The 19,070-nt window shown below is 39.9% G+C and overlaps 1 protein-coding gene across 2 annotated transcripts; it reads right to left on the reverse strand.

Moving 5' to 3' along the window:
- Positions 1 to 228: 228 nt before the first annotated feature.
- On the reverse strand, positions 229 to 18,475 carry RB195_011130 (uncharacterized protein; the record flags this gene model as incomplete). 2 transcript variants are annotated; one of them, XM_064192424.1, is made up of 11 exons in its annotated part: positions 229 to 302; positions 452 to 541; positions 607 to 675; positions 1,752 to 1,828; positions 2,246 to 2,356; positions 4,297 to 4,373; positions 5,025 to 5,093; positions 5,801 to 5,923; positions 10,160 to 10,234; positions 17,935 to 18,044; positions 18,358 to 18,475. In XM_064192424.1, the coding sequence occupies 11 exons, from the start codon at positions 18,473 to 18,475 to the stop codon at positions 229 to 231; spliced, it is 993 nt and encodes a 330-aa protein (XP_064050007.1). The 2 variants fall into 2 exon arrangements, with proteins under 2 accessions (XP_064050007.1, XP_064050008.1); XM_064192425.1 differs by lacking the exons at positions 17,935 to 18,044; positions 18,358 to 18,475 and adding an exon at positions 10,591 to 10,656.
- Positions 18,476 to 19,070: the final 595 nt, after the last annotated feature.

The following is a 19,070-nucleotide window of genomic DNA, read 5'->3' on the forward strand; positions in this document are numbered from 1 at the left end:
TTTGAGTAGGCTTATTTGGATTTATGTTTTGTTAGGAGAAATAAACTTGTATAGATCTCAACATTTGTTCTGTTTTATTACTACACGACAGTTTTTTTTTCATGCTTACTTTTCCGGAGTGGTCAATTCTAAAGTTTTCTAATTGTCTCCAGTGTTATGTGGAAAGAATCTGTGCAGAAATTCATTGATATGAAGTGTTTTTCATCAAAATACGGATGAAATAGTTATTTAGAAAGCATTAAGATGAGCGTCATTGCTTCGTCGGAAACGAGCGGCAAGTTGCAGGAGACGTTCCTTTGAGACTGAAAAAAAGTTAATTCTATGGTTTTCTACTTATCTGCAGTGTAACGTTTGTTCTGCATTTTGTGAGCCGTGGATATGGATGAGGACCGATTTTTTTTTGGGAAAGAAGGGATACCTATTTGTGAAAAATCGTAATTGATTAATTCACCTTTGCTCACGTTCTTCAGCCTGTCCTTTAGATCTGGCTCGGCATTGATAATGAGCTCATCAACCACTGGACCTTCCGGGACTCGAGGTCCTGAAATGACTGCCGCTAATGTGGTGTGGGAGTTCAGTAGTTGTAGCCCACGGACACAACCTCACCATGATCTTTTCCATGTGAGCTCCGCTTCCTTTGTGGTTTTGTTGTGTGCGAAGAAGACGACATGTAAGCTGTAAATGCCACGTTAGGTCATTGTTAACCGAAAGATTAAGAATTAGAAGAAGAGGCTTCCTGGAAAAATTGGACTTTCGGAGGTACCTACACTTTCGCGATCAAGTGTTCATGTAGGGACTAAGCCCCGTATTTGAGATGCATTTTTAAAAATCAACCATGAAAACTCTGCGGCACAAAATTACACAGAGGAATGACGCATCGATATTTACTGCTGGGTTTGATATTAAGCAATGCTAAATGAGGCCAATATTTTTGTTTTTTTAAACTCCGACACTGTAGGTTTCAAGTACAGTTTACTCTGGCTCTTGGCAAGAATATTCGTCAACCATTCTCTACCAATCATGCGAATCAGCTCAGTAACGCAGCAAACTGCACAACAATCAGATAGTATAACGATCACTGAATTCTGGCTGATCAGGGATGAACCCGAAACGGGTCCGAAGAACAACTCAAATGTCTTCATTGTTGGATTTGTTGGACTATAAATCCCCGATGGGGGCCGAAGGTTTCCGCAAGTCGGTGGTGTGATAATCAATAATGCAGTATGCCATTAGGTTCTCCGAGGTCCTTTTTTTTCTCGTTTTCTTAAAAGTAGGTTTCCATCCTTTTACTGTGCATGACCAGGATTAAATCGTAATTGTAGTCGCACTAAAATAACTCAAGCTGTCTACAGAGGTCCACCAACGCTGGTGAAAACACGCACCCAACTGATCGATATCGAACGGGTGAGGGGTGGGGGAAAGATGAGTGGTGTTAGTAAAGGTCCCCTCTCGATCCTAACCGCTACGCTCCGCTCGCAACGCCTCAAGCCCAGCCGCTTACGCAGCTGAAGCGAGCTTAATGTTGTTTTGACCAGAATAGACTAGATGCACCGCGACGGTAAGCTTACAATCACCTGCGAGAACCTTTCAGAACAGCGACGCTTCGAACACAACTGTTTATGTCACAGGTCAGGTTTTTTTCTGCAGAAACTCCATTTCAGGAGATATTTGGAAGAAAAAGGGCCATTAATAGCGCATTTAAAACAAAATTTGCTACAAAAATTCACATTTTAGATTGAAATTACACTTACGAAACTGTTCCCTTCGTAGCCAACGAATAAATTCCTTGTTTTGCATCAGCAACGCGAGTTGTTCATCCTCGAGCAGTCTGGAATCTGAGAACATCAGGTGAGAACAAAAATTTCCGAGGTCATAGTCTGTCGCTAGGGAGCTAACACTTTGCGGAATCGATTACTGACAAATTTGCATACTGAAACTTGAAAGTTGAGGTAACAAAAGAATTAGGATCGACTTCAAAAAAGTTTGTCATATGGATACTAGACTTTTAACAGCACCTGAAATGGTGATACCTGAGCCGCTGCGTTCCCAACCAATGTTGCTGATCCATCAGAACGGTATGGTAGACCCGTAATGTTAGATGATGACTTTTTCTAGTCTTCTGACGACAGCGCGGCTCACCGTTGAGCCGTACACTTTTCAGCGATTATTTTTCTTTTTTTCTCTAGTTTTTTGAGACGTTTTTTTTGTCAATGGCTTGAAACGTTGTTCCATGCGAAAACCGAACCTAGCTTCCTTCTCATCGCATACGACGTCCAGTCGTCGTTCGTTCTCTCTTTTCATTTTCTCGATACGAGCACGTTCCCTCACCACATCATCTGCGCTGAGTCGAGAAACCCTGAAAAACCCTGGAAGTACTTAAGATGGCGCGAATAAGGGAATCAGTTGTTAAAATCATAGAATGAAGCATGTTAACATACTGATGAGCATACATTTTATTCCCAAGCAATATATCACTCGAATTTCGAAACCCTATAACTTCAAAAATCCTTTTATTCTCATTTTTCCACGTTTTTAATACGGGAATACGGTTGTATTCACACGTGAAAACTGAAGGATGACGGATAAAGCACACGGAGTTCATCAATCTCTCTGGATGCGTCAGCCGTATGATGATCGTTCTGAGAATTGTGTACTATTTCTTGAGCGGAACCAAGATTGTAATTGATCTTTATTCTGGGTAACGTTTCGGAGTCGTCGCTTTCTTCAGAGCCTTGGTAGCCGCAAAATCCTAATGTTAGCGGACCACCAGTTGTTAGAGTTCCGCCGCTAATAGTAGCCCTGAGAATCGTTTGAGGTTTATGTGCGTCTAACCTATACGATTAATTGCCGGAGCGACTCGCCGAGACAAGTCTGCCTACCAATCTATCAACCCGGAGGGAGCACTACGGCGGATTCGAACCATTGACCATGTAGTCACGGCCTAACCTATTACCGACTACGCCACGCCCTCAATCTGTACCAATATGGTTTGATCAATTTTAAAGCATGTCCGCGGTTACTAAACGCTCATCGCTCACCGGATGAGGTACCGGATCTCTTGCCGGAGTCAGAGAGGTACAGGTTTGGTTGCAAGTTTCAAGTTCAAGTAGTTAATAATTAATAATACAAGCCTAAACAAATCAAAATATACAATAACAATAATAAATACAATAATCTAATAATAACAAATCTATCTAAATATTGATGTATTACTTTTAATTTCTATTAATTAATAAAGTTATAAATAAATTGGGCACCAGATTTATGCGTTGGCGCATCCCACGTGGACTGATACGTCAGTGACTTTATGACTTTTACTTTTAGAATTACTCTGACTTAATGAAGAGCTTTACATCTGTAAGTTGTCTTCTTCAAAATAATCAATAATCGATTAATAACCGCCACGAATGTGAACCGACGCGAAATGCACTGATTTTTCCCATGGAAATTGATGAACGTGGAACGTCTTATCCATTATCTCCCACCGCTGGGCGAGCGTAGAGCACCTCTTAAGGCAGCATACCACGAATCTGATGTGGTGCGGGAATCCGCAGCAAAAGTTAGAGATGGGAGTGTAGATTGTAGGATTCGGGGTGGTTCCGCTCATCTCTCCCTGCTCGTCATAAAAAAAAACGGCGTGGGAACCACTTTAGTTCCTAAGAGGTATGCTAGGACGCACATCTACGTGCATGTTCCGGTCCCTTCATTCTCGTCAAAAAAACACGTCGTCTTCCACCACCGTCTTTTACGAAGACTTAAAATGCTGGAGAGCGGAACCACCTCGGACGCCGCAATCGACAACCTCAACAAAACAACCTCATCTCCAGTTTTTCCAGCGGATTCCCTGACCTCGTCCGATTCGCGTTATGCTGCCTTTAATGAATTCGTTCTCCTTCACTAAGACCCTACATTTCCTAACATTTGTTTGTCGCTGACCGCATCTTTGCATATGTCTAGTCACGGGATTCCTAATCCTAGTCGTTCATCATGTTGTGCGATGGCTATGATCATAAAACGAGAAGCCGACATCGCTTTTCACAGAGAAAAAAGTTCTGGCAAGTACATTCGCGCTATGGGACAAACAAAAACATGCTGGTGATGTTCATCCCATCGCCATTTCGAAACTTTGACAACCAACACAAAAAAATCACATACAAATAAAATGTATAAGAAAGTGAGGAGAAAGTTAAATATTGAGCACGTGGAATCAGATCATAACTGAAGGTACTGCGTATAGAGACGGGGCGCAGGTTTCTGAGATCGATTTCTTGGGATCGTAAAACGAGGATGGCCTACCTCAATATTTTCCCAGCCCTCATCGAAGGTGAAGCGTCATCAGCTGATCGTCGAGCAGAAGATGCGAAATGCACTGCCTGAATGAAATAATGAGGTCATCAACAATTGTATTTCTGAATGTTCCATCGATTTTTCGAGGGTGCGAATGTGGATTGCCCTTATCTCTCTCCATTCCCTCTGGCTTCCTCTCCCCTCACAGTAAACTTCCATGTTTTTATATGACTGTGACCTGAACACGAATTTACGCTTGCCACCGAATCTGTTCAACCGGGCTGTCGCCCGCGTAGATGCGGCAAAGAAGATGGGCGTCCCGTGCTTCTCCGACGCCCACGCCAATCCAAAGCGCCATTCTAGACGCTTATAGGATTCGAGGAGAAGTAGCGTTCGCCCTCTTCACCTACGCGTCGCGTCAACTCGGTTGAACATCTCCGGCGTCGAGTGCATGTGTCAGATAGGTTTCTACAAAGACTTTTTGAAATGTTATTTTAACAGCGAAATATATAAATGTAGACATAGAGGTAGTTTATGTTAGATTTTCTTTCCCAGAAAACTTTTTTCCTCCCTTGTAAAAATTTCTAGGTCCTAAGATGCGTATCTCCTCGCCGTATTTAGAAGGATTCAAAAGGAAAGTACAGAGAACATTAAAAGGATCACAAACAGGAGTCACGAATGGGTGACTCATCATGGGACGCATAGAAATTTGCCGGCGAAGCCATATACCAACTCACTTTTGCAGCAGCAGATGGTGCACTTTGGCTTCGGAACGATGTAGAGGCTGTCGTTGAAATCTGCGTCGTCTGAAAAGAGGGATACAGTCTCTGGCGTATCAATCCACCTGGGATGCGCCAGCGCGTTTTTCTGCAATTCATAATTGTTGAGGTTTTTGGAACGCGTTTTGCCCTAAACAATGAATTGCAGGGGTCAACCGATGGTCAGTTTAGTGCTTTTACCCCCCTCCCCCTCCAGACGACTCTGGTACCAGTTATCCGCCCCGTTTCAAATATTGTGGTCAAAAATTAATTCTGAACTGGTTCTCGAGAAAAACGCTTAATGCTGCATGTTATTCTCTTAAGTAGAAATCGATCGAATCGCAACTTCCATCGCGATGAAATCATCCGGAATTCGGAATCAAGAGAGATATCCATCCATTGAAGGAAGTACTTCCGCCTCTTCCCTCACCATCCAATAAAAACAGCATTCGGTGCAATATCGATGTCATGTTTTCTCCACTAGGAGGTTGCACTCGGGACGTGGTCGTCAAGAAAAATAGCGGAAACACAAAATGTCTCCTACAAATCTAGGAATCTGAGGCCTCAGTTCATCCAACGATGCAACTCCTTACACCCATTGGGAAACGGAACGTGGTAACGTGGGTGATGGAATTATTTATCAAAACAGCATATTACATCTGTGTGAGTGATAAAATTAAAAAAAAAATATCATTAAGCAGAATGGAAATGGAATGTATGGTGGAAAGTAGGCAAAACAAAACAATTAGTGATACCTCCAAGGAGATCAGCAATAGATCATCGACCGTTCTGGCCACATCGCCGTCGTTCGACCTCAGCACACGTTCAATTTCGGCATGCGAAATGGACGGGAACATCGTCGAGAAATCCCGCATAGCCTGAAAATTTGAGTTGAATAGAAAAGAAGGCAGAAGAGCAAAATTCCAGAATACCGTCCTCCGATGTTTTTAAAAGTAAATTGTGATATGTGTTTTTAAAAGTAAATTGTGTAAATCAAATTTAGAATTTCATTTACACATTCTACTTTAGAATTAAAAAAAGCTGCAATCCTGCAGTTTTACATCATATAATGTAAAAATTATGCAAGCATAATTATAATTGCAATTTATAGTTTATGATATTGTCCTTTTTCGTACCCATCATTGTCTACTATTATTATTGTTATTTATTTTTGCTATTTCACAGATTTACAATTACAATTATTCAGGCAGAACTCGATGGGTACTTAGTAATTAGAGAAAATAACTCAGGATAATAACTAATTCTAAGGAAAACCTTGTAGAGGAAAATAATTTAGCTTGGTTTTTTGTTACTGTTAAAGAGTTAATTCAATTAGTTAATTTAAATAATTAAAAAGAATCTATTCCAAAAAAAAAGATCCACTTAATAAGACCGCTGCTTCTGCTGATCACTATTTTCTTTCCAAGCCTCAAGTTTCCCACGATCTAGTGTGGAACCGTGGTACGGTTTGTTCGCTTGGGAATTCTTCCGACTTTTTCAAAAAAGCAATTGGTGCATTAAACGGACTGATTTAGAGTCAGCACCAATTGTGTTCAACCAGCGGAGCGCGACGCGTCTGCTGCGAAGCACACACATGTTCTCTCTCTGTTCGATACATGCTCTCTCTTCTCTGAGCACTGTCTGCCTGTCTTTCTAACCCTATTCCAAAAAGTTGCATCCGTTCGACCACATTCAGCCCCACATGTACGTCTATTTCCATTGTTAATAGTTCCCTTGCGAAGCAAATTTCAAGCATGAAGTGAACAAGTCCCACGACAATTTATTGATGAAAAAAGATGTACTTTGATGCGACATGTTTATTTATTGAAATATGTTCGTTCTAGGGATTCTAAGACTTAAATAAAAAGGATTCTTACATTTTGGAACAATCCGAAGATAGGCATTGAACTAAATACATACATAGGATGCGTAAAAACTCCTATCACAAATGTTCTCTATCTTGAGGGAAAAATTTTAGCTGGTTCTTACGTTAATTCAGTAATTTTTTAAACATTTCCTTATTGAACTCTGCGCGTAGTATGCAGTGCCTTTTTTTTTGCAAAACCTAAAAGTTAATTTCTGGGTTCATCACGTAAGAACGTAAAAAATGTGTTGTAGTCATTGAGGTGCGAGAGAGAAGTAAAAACCTTCAAGTTCATTCGATTTCAACCCAATGGAATTCCAGGAATGGTTCATTTTAGAACAAGAGTTCACAAAAACCGATAAAAAATGTTGAAATATTAAAAGAGTCAGAGAAGTGCGCTTGGAGCGCTGAAAGAGGGTACTAACATTATCGGGAACAGCAGAAAAAGGCCTTCGAGCATCCAATAAGGCCATGGAGGGAACCTTTTTTTGAAATTCTTTTATTCCTCATAAAATTTAGTGTCGTTAAAAGGTTAAAATTAGTTGAAATCTTAATTTATTATGGTGAAAATTTTTATTTCTTGAACATCTTTTTTATTTCCTACATCCTCGTGGAGAACTCTTTTTTTATGTTAATTGCATATCTACTGAATACTACTTTTGGGCCATCCTGTCTGTGCTGAATCGTTACAAAATAATGCGATATTCTATACTTCCGTTATTTTCAGAATAAAGTTAATAAAATAAAACATTAAAATTAAAATATTAATAAAATATAAAGTAAGATATTCATAGCCTAAAATGCACTTTCTCCAGTTTTCTTATTTTCAGTTCCATTGTTCTGGTAGCCTTTCAGTTCCCCTTCTTCAAAATCAGCATGTCTGTGGCGAAAAGTATGTACTATTCCGGTGCCCTTTAAAAACATTATTATTCGTGGAATGTCCTTAGAAATTTTTCATCACCTCCCGCAGTATTACTGCAGGAGCCCGGTATAGGTATAGATTAAAATGCTGGCATAGGTTACAACATATTTCAGTGAAGCGCAGCTCAATTCAAGGCCATCCGACCAACCAATGTGACAATTCTGTCGTGATCCGGTCTTTTGCGGGCGTCGAATGACCACCACTAGCGGTTTTTCGACTTTTATTTTACTGCTATTAGGTTGTAGCAGCCGTAAAGTAACGTTTGCCAAAATCCATAGTTAATTACCAAAACCAGTAAATGTGTAGTCAGTGATATTGCATATTTTAATGAGTTTATAAAGAAAATAACCGTTGAAAGTTAGCTACACTCTTGAAGAATTCTGAAGTCTCCTAGAGAATTTGTTTGGCAGGAATAGTTGACTAAAAGGGACCAAATCCAAATTGGGGACCAAAGAATATGTAGATATCTCATGTCTTTGGAATATTTCCAAAACTACAAATATCCAAATATCTCTCTTGGAATCAGTTTGCCTATTCTGGAATTTTGATAATCGAGTCCTGCAAAATTAACATTTCCCTGTAACAAACTGAAACAAGAATCTGGGTTGTATTTTTTTTCCATAACGAAGGAATAGACTGGTCGGTATCCAGCATTGTGCATCATAAACTTGTTTTCTTGGATAAGCCCGGCACAAAAAAAGAGTGAAGAAAAGTCCTTTCTCTATTTGTCGGTTCTCAATAATTTCGCTTCATATTTAACTTCGAACATTAGTTTTCGAAAAGTTATCGTCTGCCGTTTCGTTCCATTCATATTCTATCCCATCTCCGCCACATCTCTTTTGGACTTCCCAAATATTATATTTTTGGATATTGTTAGATGAAATCAGCAATCAACGAGCTGAGTAAAATTAACCACTTAATTATAATTAAATTAAGCAAAAGTAACTTTAACTGTTGAGTAAAATCAGAATACTCGAATAACTCAAACAAAAATAAAATAATAATTAAAAATAAATATCTGAAAATAAAGAAGATTAAAAAATAGGGAACCAAAGACGAATCTAATGCAAAACTTCAATCGAAAATTCTTAAGAATGTCCTTCTCTCATTCCTTTCATTGATCTTTTATTGAGAATATGATAACTCACCATGTTATTTGAAATTTGAAAAAAAAAACTTTTCGTTGGATTTTTAACAGCAAGCAGGTGTTTATGCTTGCTTGCAAACTATAATTAAATTTACAAATCGCTAGTAAGTTCTCTGCAACAGAATCCACTTGAGCACGAGTTGACTACAATCAGTCAGTTTTGTTATTATCAAACTCCTTTGCTGCAATCCATTGAGATACGTTGTTTACAAAGCGGTACGGAAACAATGTTCTAATTGTTTCCCTGGGAAATATCGCAAAAACGACTTGAAAAATATGGAAAGGAGAAAGTGAAAGAAAAGAGAAGGCGACGCAGCATGCACAATCCAAAATCCATATCAATTATATGTGACAATTATATGTTTCGACCACGGAAGCCGCATCGTATGGAAGTTTTTTTTTCCATCATGTATTGCTTCTGATTTAAGTAGATTTTCAGCCGTAAGTTAATTGCGAACTTTGAAGTGTGTTCAGTGCACGAAAATAGTCAGATGAATACTTTTTCCTGACTTTTCACAATTCCCAAATAATTATCGCCATTGAATGAAGTAAACAAATAAATGAAAAAAAGCATGCGATATGTAATTTTTACAAAGATATTGAATTAATAAAAGAATGAATGAGCCATAGAGTGGAAGGAAAAACAAATATCGAGAAATTTGTGAAGGCAGAAACAACCAGAGAATACTGAAGATTTTATTCGACTTCCTTTTTAGTTTGTTTTCGTCTAGATTATTTTGTCATGCATAATTGAAGCGAACCGTATGGTTTTTAGTTGAATCTATAAAAGTGTTCGTACAATCATGGCATTTGAAAAGTGTAGACATGACTGCTCTAGACTTTTCAGAACTGAGAATTCGGGTAAAATCGACACTAAATACATGCGTAAGATTGGAAAATGTCTATTTTTTCTCAGAATTTGAGGAAGTTAAGAAATATCCAAAAAGTATCATGCAGACAAAACCAATAAACCTAAGTTCCCTGCTAATATATCCATCTAATTTTATCCAACTAAAATTCTAATTGCACCACATAATGAATAAAACGAGCAATTGTTGAAATAGCCACACTATTATTTTAAAAAAAAGTAAGATAATTCAATAATAATATTTCTATGATGTTCGTGCTATGTAATGACTGAATATAATGCTAATAATGACCGTATATCACTTTAAACAAACCGTTTCGAACTCGAGGAACTCTTCTTTCGCCTCCTCGGCCATTCGTGGGCACTCTACAATGAATTCTGCTCTGACCTAAAAACGAAGACACGTAATGGACAGTGTTCCCAGCATAAAAATGGCATTATCGACGGAGATAATTGCTGATGCTGTGGAGTTGGCGAAGCGTGAAATGAGGCGAACAAAAATGCGATGGAAGAGGGCGTGGTGCCGGAGAGAAACCGGTACGTTTTCGTGTTAGAATCTTCACTTTCAGGATGATACGGATGTACGGAGCAAAGGACAACAGAGCATTTAATTGAAAGAAAATGAGCGAACTCCTCAGCGTCCTACCATTTTTATTGCGGAGCGAAGATTTGTCGAAAACGCACTTACTCGAGATGAGGGCAAGAGAGGAAATTAACAATGGCGAAGCGCGAGGCAACGAGCACCCGCCGGGCGGCGGTGACCTTCATCCGAACGTCTCTCAAGCGGATGAAGCTGGCCGCCACGGCCATGCCGTGCAGCTGAACAAACTCATTCCGAATCCTTTCGCTGCACTGTGACGCGCCTTAGGCGGATGTTTTTCGGTGCGCAAGGAAACTCGATGGAAAATATTGCGGAGCGAAGATTTGTTCACAGCAGAACTTTGGCTACTCTTTTCATTTAATTTTTGGCACAAATTGTTTGAAACTGCAAAGTTTCGACATTTTTACTTTTTCCCAAAGGGGGTACATTAATACAGTTATATTATATTACATTATCACACATATTATGTTATATATTATAAATATGCTATAAGTATACACTACATATTATAGTATATTATTAGACAATCGATTATATTATTTTCTTACGTCATGTCCGATCATTTTTACTAAATATAATCACAAGGAAAAAATACATACATAGGGGAAAAGTTGAGAAAAAGAACAAAGAATAAGGGAGAAGGAGAAAAAGGATAAAATCGCTTAACTTTTTTATATGAGAAAAGTTGGGAAAATTCTGTCCTCTACCGTAGGTCAAAAAATGACTAAGCTTTTCTCTAGTCACCCGAATTTTAGTCGTTCGGGTTTCTACTAACTTCTCAAAAAAAACTCCACCACCAGCCACTAATCTTCCGCAACATTTTTCATCTCATCGAATTTTGTCGTCCTCGAAAAATATCCTATTTTAAAGAGAATGAGCGCTCGATGAAAATTTATGAAAAATGTACTTTTCTTCAATTAGGCAAGGAACAACGAAATCAGTTCCAAATTCTTAATGGGTCTTTTGCTGAGAAGTAATAAACCGAAGAGAGGATAGCGTTATCCACTAGCTGATCTTCTAATTTTTAGGTGCAGTTCACTGAAAGTTACAAGATGCTCCTATGTTGTAAAAGACGATGGATCGACGAGAGTTGCAATAGAGTGCCAACGAGAACCTCCTCACCACGCATTTTATGGCCATGATCTCAAAAATCAATTATAACAAATCAGTCTTGATTTTTCGTGAGTTCTTTCGAGTGGATCCACACATGGACCACCAAGGAAACAACTCTGAAGTGAAATACTGGCGAGTATACCACTTTTTAAGCAGAACCAAGATTGTTTGTCGATGCCAAGATTCAAAGAAGGTCGAATTGAATTTAAGGCAAGAATTTCTCGGATCCCAATCAGATCCACCTCAAAACCGGTGAAAGCCTCTAACAAAAAATCAAAACCTCTTTGAAACTGTGAAAAATTGAATGAATACTCTTTTCCGTTGCTTCTCCCATATGCCTAGGCCAGAACTAATTTATGTCGAGGTTGGATGCAATGGAGGTGCCAGAAGAAGCAAAGCCGAACATAGGTTCCAAGTAATCTATACGCTAAATAGGTTTTTTCTTCTCAGGGGAAACAACAGGATGACATCCAGGAAAAGGGATCAGATTTCGCGTCAACTTGCGATTAGAACCGTCAAAACAATGTGCGTGTGTGACGTTCAGCGAAAACCTTTACAACTAGCTATTTGGGCCGGCGCGGCCAGTGCCGCCGCCGCTGACATGTGACGCTCTCTTATTGTTTCGATCGTTTTGAGTGGATTCGATGGATGAACTTCCAGGCGATTTGCTCAAAGATCCGTTGTAAGCAAGGAAGCAGCTGACTTGAACATGAACTGCTCAGAGCTCTTTCCTCTATTTATTTATTTATTTATTTATTCATTTATTTATTCATTTCCTGTGGGCTTGGACGGGATAAACAATGAAATGTATGCATATAGAAATGAGCGCGTATAGTGCGGGAATATAGTGAAGTCAAAACGATCTGAAGGTTGCGGCACTTGTATAAACTCGGCGCAGTTGCGTAAGCAGCTGCGCTCGAAGCGGCGGAGCGGAGCAGCTAGGATTGAGTGAGCACCCTTCCTAGCATCACTCGTCACTGCAGTTCGCAAAGGTCCCACCTCGATCGCAACCGTTAACTTCACTGCGTTAGTTCGAGCAGAGCCAATTACGCATTCCCAGCCCGTCCTGAACGGAGTGTAGGAGATGTGAGGTTATGTCGACTAGCCGTCGGTTTTAGAAAATTTCGTGAATCCCAAATCTGGTCTGAATAAGGGAAAACCTCAGACACTGAACTAGCAGTCCGTCAGCTTTCAGTAATATCAGTATCCACTAATTTATCTCTGGGTTTTTAGGTAGTGCTTTCATCCAGTTCCGCACTTGATGATCCCCGAATCGCCACCGAGGTCGACTAAATTATTAGGTGAATTAGCAAGTGGTAGAAATTTTTAACCACATTCAGTTATTTCGGAGATAGAGGAACAACCAATGTTTTTTAAATTCACGTTTTGTAATAACAGAGCGAGCTGACGAGCAATTGAAAGCCTCGGAAACATTGTTACAGCGGTGGAAATCCTGGATTTTAGCGAAGAAGGTTGACTTCGAACGAATTTATGGAGCAATGTAGTTTTTGACTAGGTGGGTAGGTAGGTGTTAGTGGTGTGGGTGTTCTATATTTATAGGTGTTCTATGTTTTCTAATTATCCGTAAAGTTGAATCTTATGAAACAATTATAACCACTATCCAAGCAAAACCAGTGATGCTGGCAATTGCAAATTTTATGAATTGTCAACAAGGCTTCTATTTGAGATGTGGTGACCATTAAAGGAATTACCCTACGAATCTGAGGTGGTACGGATTTCAGGTGAAGTATTCTTATAGGGGATAGTAGATTATGGAGATGAGGGTGATTCCGTCCATTTCTTCCTAATTGCCGTAAAAAACGGCCCGGAAGATGCGGCGCGTGCACAAGGCTGGCGCGGTCCAATCGAACTCCTTGTGGAAAATAGCGCGACGGAACTCCCGAAGCCGTATCTTCCGGGCCGTATTTTACGGCAATTAGGAAGAAATGGACGGGATCACCCCCCTCTCCATGATCTACTATGCCGTATACGAATACTCCACCTGAAATCCGTACCACCTCAGATTCGTGGGATGATGCCTTCAAGCATTCAATCCATCGATTTGATTTTTTTCCTGGGTTAGTCGACGGATAGGGAAGTTCTCGATGATTTGCTTTAGTTTCTTTTTCATTACATGTATTTCCACTGTTCTTATTTGGCTTCGTGGAAGGAACGGGAGAACGAACGAAGCAATCGGGTGAATGAGTGAATGAGCGAATGAACGAAAAAATGAATGAATAAATAGGTAAGCAGATGAACAGATGAATAAAAGGGTGAATGAAGTTGCCCAGAGCGGGAATCCAGACGTATGACGGGAATGAAAAGATAATCATTTTCCCTTTTTCAAGATTTTTCTTTTCTCCGATAATCTATCAAAGAAGCTTAGAAAAAAAACAGAAAAGAGATAAAAGAGATTATCTACACAAACACTAATAGAGAAAGAAGAGAATTTTACCACCTACAATATGTTTCCTTGTAGCATTGGCGGGCAGAAAGAGAGAAGGACAACTCCTATTTTCAAGGGGTGTTTCCGCTTTACGTCTGGATGTGGTTCATCTCGCTGTTGGATTGGCAGTGCGCATTTTGGCAATTTGCTGCAGCATTTATAGGTCCGCATGGAACACAAGTAATTACAACAAAACCAGCGGTAGCAACAAGATGGATTAGTTGAAAAAAGCGCGTAAATAGTTTCTCGACAGCTGAGGAAAAAGTGAAAAGTGAAGCCAAAAAAGCTTTATTGAACCTAAAAATAGGGAGAGGGTTAAATTCAGAATAGGCAGCAAAAACATAAGATTAAAATGAGGACTTTTTTTCAATATATGGATATTCTAGTAGTACCATAGCACTATGTTATTATTATTTTCGAATTTTACTTCTACTGACTATTTTATTTAATTTACTATTAGTTATTGTTTAATTTTATTTTGTTCGCACAGGTCAATACTTCTTCATTTGGCTGAACACACGAATATAGCATATATAAATTAAAGGTGGAAAGGAGTGGTAAAGTAATAAACTAAAGTTAAAGCAAGCTAAAGAAGTAAACCTATAGAAGTAACGCAAAGCTCTTTGTTAGTTCTTTGTTTGACTATTTTGTTGATATTTCATTTTTAAAATTTTTTTCAAGTGTCGCTCTCTTAGTGACTTGATGGAGTTATTATTTTTCTACAACGAAAAAGTAATGAGAACTGTATACCAACGTCAGTATACTTATATGTTACAGTACACCTACATATAATACTGGAACTCCCCGCATAATTTTAACGACCAATTTCGAACAAATAAAGCGGGCACTGCCAACGGAAGTCTCGAGAAAACCACTGCGGGAATCATCTGAGGTGCGGCCCATCGCGCTATAAATAACGCGGCAAACCGACTTACATAAAGTGCACATGAACTCAGTGCTGTTTTGAAGTTATAAGCGAAAAAATAGAGTCATTGAATCATTAGAAATGAGTATACACGCACTTTTGTTGCCTCAAGTGAATAATAGGGAGGAATCAGGTCAGTGTAAAAGAAGTAGTGCTGCTCGAGAAAAAAAGAGCCGGTGATTTCTCCGATGGTCGCCAATTTGCTGGGCGCACCTTCGAAGGACAAGTGAACGGCGCGCACAACGTGAGGGCAGTGCAGCCGAAATGTCATCTGAGGGATGATTCACTCAGTGGCTTTTGTGAAACGAGGAGGTCGGAGCGAGAAGAGAATAGAAGTCGCATTGCAGCGTCTGCTAAGGTGTAGTTTGTGGCCGGGCGAACCGTTTCTCGGGCAATGAGTCAAAGTGAGGCGGCTGAGGGCGCAGTTCTCTTCTCACACTTCTGATTTTCTTTTCAACTTTCATTTCTCTCATTTCCTCTTCTTCGCTTTTTCTTAGTCGCCATAACCACCATCACATTGGACTTAGCACTACCACCAATCCATCTGTGATTAAATTTAATTTATGCAAGGCTTGAAACTGGGATGATTAGAAGAATTTTTCTCTAGTAGGGAATTGCTCTGTGTACAGAAGAATTCCGTCGGCAATAAAGGTCCCTAAAATATTTTTCGAAACTAGATCATTGAAAAATCCAGTAAATGAAGTTACAGAACAGTCCAGAGAGCTTTTCTGAGGAATTCGACGGTGAAAATCGAGGTACACTCCACTCTTGTTATATCTACACGTTCTATTGCGTCTCTTTGAAAAGGTTTCCAGAAAAACTCCTGCAGACGATATTTTTAAGAATTTAAATGGTAGTTGAAACTATAATTCGATACGACTGAAATTTTAAAACGGTTAATTTACTTATGGTAACTTATAATAATGGAGTTCGTGTATAGCTAGAAAAGAAGCAAAGAAGGTAAATACAGAGTAGGTAATTATATACTATGCAATTAAACAGAATACCTAAACTTTCATGTTTCAGAGACTAGAATATTTTTCACAAAGACAAACACAGGGTTGATCCTTTAGTTTTCCCCGTTTTTATTCTTTTTTTTAGCAACTACCCAGAATTCCTATTTATTTATTCACTATTTTAAAATTTCTATAACTCCTTATATCCGGTTAACTGTCCTTTATTCTTTCCTAGTAATGGTGAGGTGCTCAAGGTTACTAAAACTTGCTAAGCTCTCCCCATGAGATCCCCATAGCCCCGAGTGCTGACAGACGCGTTCGTTCTGCTTTACGTTGGTCGCTCAAACCTTGTTCAAGCCCTGGTAACCGTTGTTGAACTATAGCGTTCTAGGATTGTTGGAAAGAATCCGCCTGGGGATTTGTAAGCTTTTGTAGCAGGAGAATGACCAAACTAAACACCACATGAATGTGCAAAAAAGGTCAACTTTCCCCATAAATCTGCAAAATTCTAGCGAAATTCTATTGAGCACTGTTCTTCCTTGTTCTTGTGTCTGGCACTACTGTGAGTGCTCTCGAATAAGTAAATAAAAAATAGAAACAAATCAACTAGAACATCCAGCGGAATGCCCTTGATTTTTTCTTTCAAAAGTTCCACGAAATCACTGAAAACAGTTGAAATGGTTTCGGATTGCAGGAATCCTAAGCGGACATCTTTCCAAGAAACATTTTGAGGCAATTTTTCCTTTTTCAGAAAATTGAAGTTTTGAATTTCTTCCCTCACAAGTAATTAACCGAACAGGAAACTTTTGGCGTGTGCATGGAATTCTTACGGAGAATACAGCAAAGGTGAAAAAAAACACAAGCTGCCTACAACCGATCCATGTCAGGCTACACGCGTTTCTGTTCAGGACTCTAGTTACTTCACGGAACCGTTCACTTCGTTCCTTCCTGAAACAAAAACAGAACACGGGGGAGATTTGTGATCGGTTAATAAAAAGAAGTGTTGTTACTTCTATCTCTTGGGATTTGCTGTCATGAAACTAGTGTGAGATGGTGGGTAGAGGGATGTGAAGTGCATGTGACACCGGAAGAAATTTCTTAGAATACTTAAAGCGTCAGCGTAATTTTGTTGAAGGATGTGCTAGCTGACCGTGATAATAGTGTTTGTACTATGTAATTTTCGATTCTGGCCATACTTCCACCATAAGATAGGATTCGAGCCGCAGACCGCTTGTAAGAATGGCAGCATGGGGCAGATCCCTTACAAAAATCGAGCAATCAGTGGTCTCAGCAACACCAGATATCTCAATGTTTGTTTCATCTGACAGTCAACTCTTCACACCCGTCGAAATGATAAAACGAAAGCAGAAAGTGTATTTCATGACTTTTAACGGTGTAAAGAGTCACCTCGTCGGGTGAAATGTGGCATCAAATCCTTTGACTGCAGTTTTTCGCGTTTTTACTGCAATTTATGACAATTACAACACTACTGATTATTTGTTAGCTGCTATTACTAAATACCAATATTATGATGTATTAATATTAAACGTGCTACCACTAAAAAGAATCCAGTATTAAAAATTTTCTGCCTTCCCTTTCCTCCCCTCTCAGGGATAGAGGAGAGCTCCAACTTGATGCTTAGCCAGCGGTGCCAGCCGTCCCATGCATCAGCCAGCTATTTTCACCTCCGCTCACGACCTGCCACTTATTTGGTGATTCCGTGGGGATTTATTCGCCAGATTAAGAGATCTTTGGACTATAAAGTAAAGTGTCGATCCATATCGAGGGAAAGGGCAAGGATTTTAGGAGTGGAAATAGTGGGGATGAAACTTAGGCTATTTAGTGCTGCCAGCCACATGTGCTGCCACAATATTATCTCAACAAAATGTGGAAACGCGGGGAAAATCCGTTTTACGAAATTTTGAATGTAGTCGAGCGGAAACAGTATAAAGAAAGCTGAAAATGGAGAAACTGTAAAGCATAGCTTTTGGGACCTACGGGGACCTTTGCTAGCACCATTCATCGCTGCAATTCACGATAGTCCCACTTCGATCTCACCTTCAGGACGTTTCGCCTGGCCATCCCTAGTTTTGTATTGTACGTAATTCTTCGCATAGTTCATATCATACAAAAGAAGAGGAACTGGCTGCAGGACTGCTAAATTTGCGGAGTTTCACACATCTCTTTCACAAAGTAAACAAATAAAACAGATCTAACGAATGGCCAACGGAGAGAGCCTGTAGAGATCACCTAGAAATCAGAACACACAGATATCCTCGCGAATCAACGACTTCATTGTGTCGTTGATGTGTGCTATACGGATAGTGCAATTTCGCCGACGTTACAGTCTTTTGACCGATGTTTACTTGCAGAAATCAATAGTGGGATTGAAATCAAAGATTTGCCATGTTCATCTTTTTTCATGCTCATTTTTATTTCTGACACTTTGCTTTTGGAAGTGTTCAAATACTTGGGATATCTCTAGTGTTAAAGGTGGGTATAGCACAGTCGGTAAGAAGTTCCGCTGTGTCTACACCTTCGGTCGGTCGATGGTTCGAGTCTGCTCTAGTGCCAACCAAGCCCTCCATCTCTCAGGAGTCGGTAATTGGTACGAGGTCTGGGAGGATAAAACACTGACTTGACACATCGGCTACCCACCGGAAGTCATTGTATAGGCCAGTTACACGTTCGTAAACCTCAAACGATTCTGAATTGACGTGAACGTGGGGGCGCGTCCCAAGTGGATTGATTAACGCCAGACACTTTTTCCTTATCCTTTAACTTTAGTATTTGTGCACTACTAAAAATGTTCCAAGACTTCATCTTGGATTTTCTAAAAAGGTACGTGTCAGATTCCTGAACGGATGTGAACATGAGAATAAGGATATTGTATCACGAGGGTAGGAATGCTTGAAGGCTGATTTTGGGAGTAGTTTCATGGCCATCCCGAATGCTCCAGCTTCCTACACCACTCGATCGGTCCCGATAGGAAATCCTTACTAGCCAGTGTGGAGTTTGTTATGCGAACAAGATGTACAGTAGGGTGAAAACGACTACAAGCACGGAGTAGTTGCGTAAGCGGTTGCGTGGCGGTTGAGATCGAGGAAGGACCGCTGCCAGCACCAGCCATCGCTGTAGTTCGCGATAGCCCGACGTTGATTCCAACCGCTGTCTCCAAAGCGC

The sequence above is a fragment of the Necator americanus genome, chromosome III (genome assembly GCF_031761385.1).
Source record: "Necator americanus strain Aroian chromosome III, whole genome shotgun sequence".
In the NCBI taxonomy this organism is placed as follows: Eukaryota; Metazoa; Nematoda; class Chromadorea; order Rhabditida; family Ancylostomatidae; genus Necator; species Necator americanus.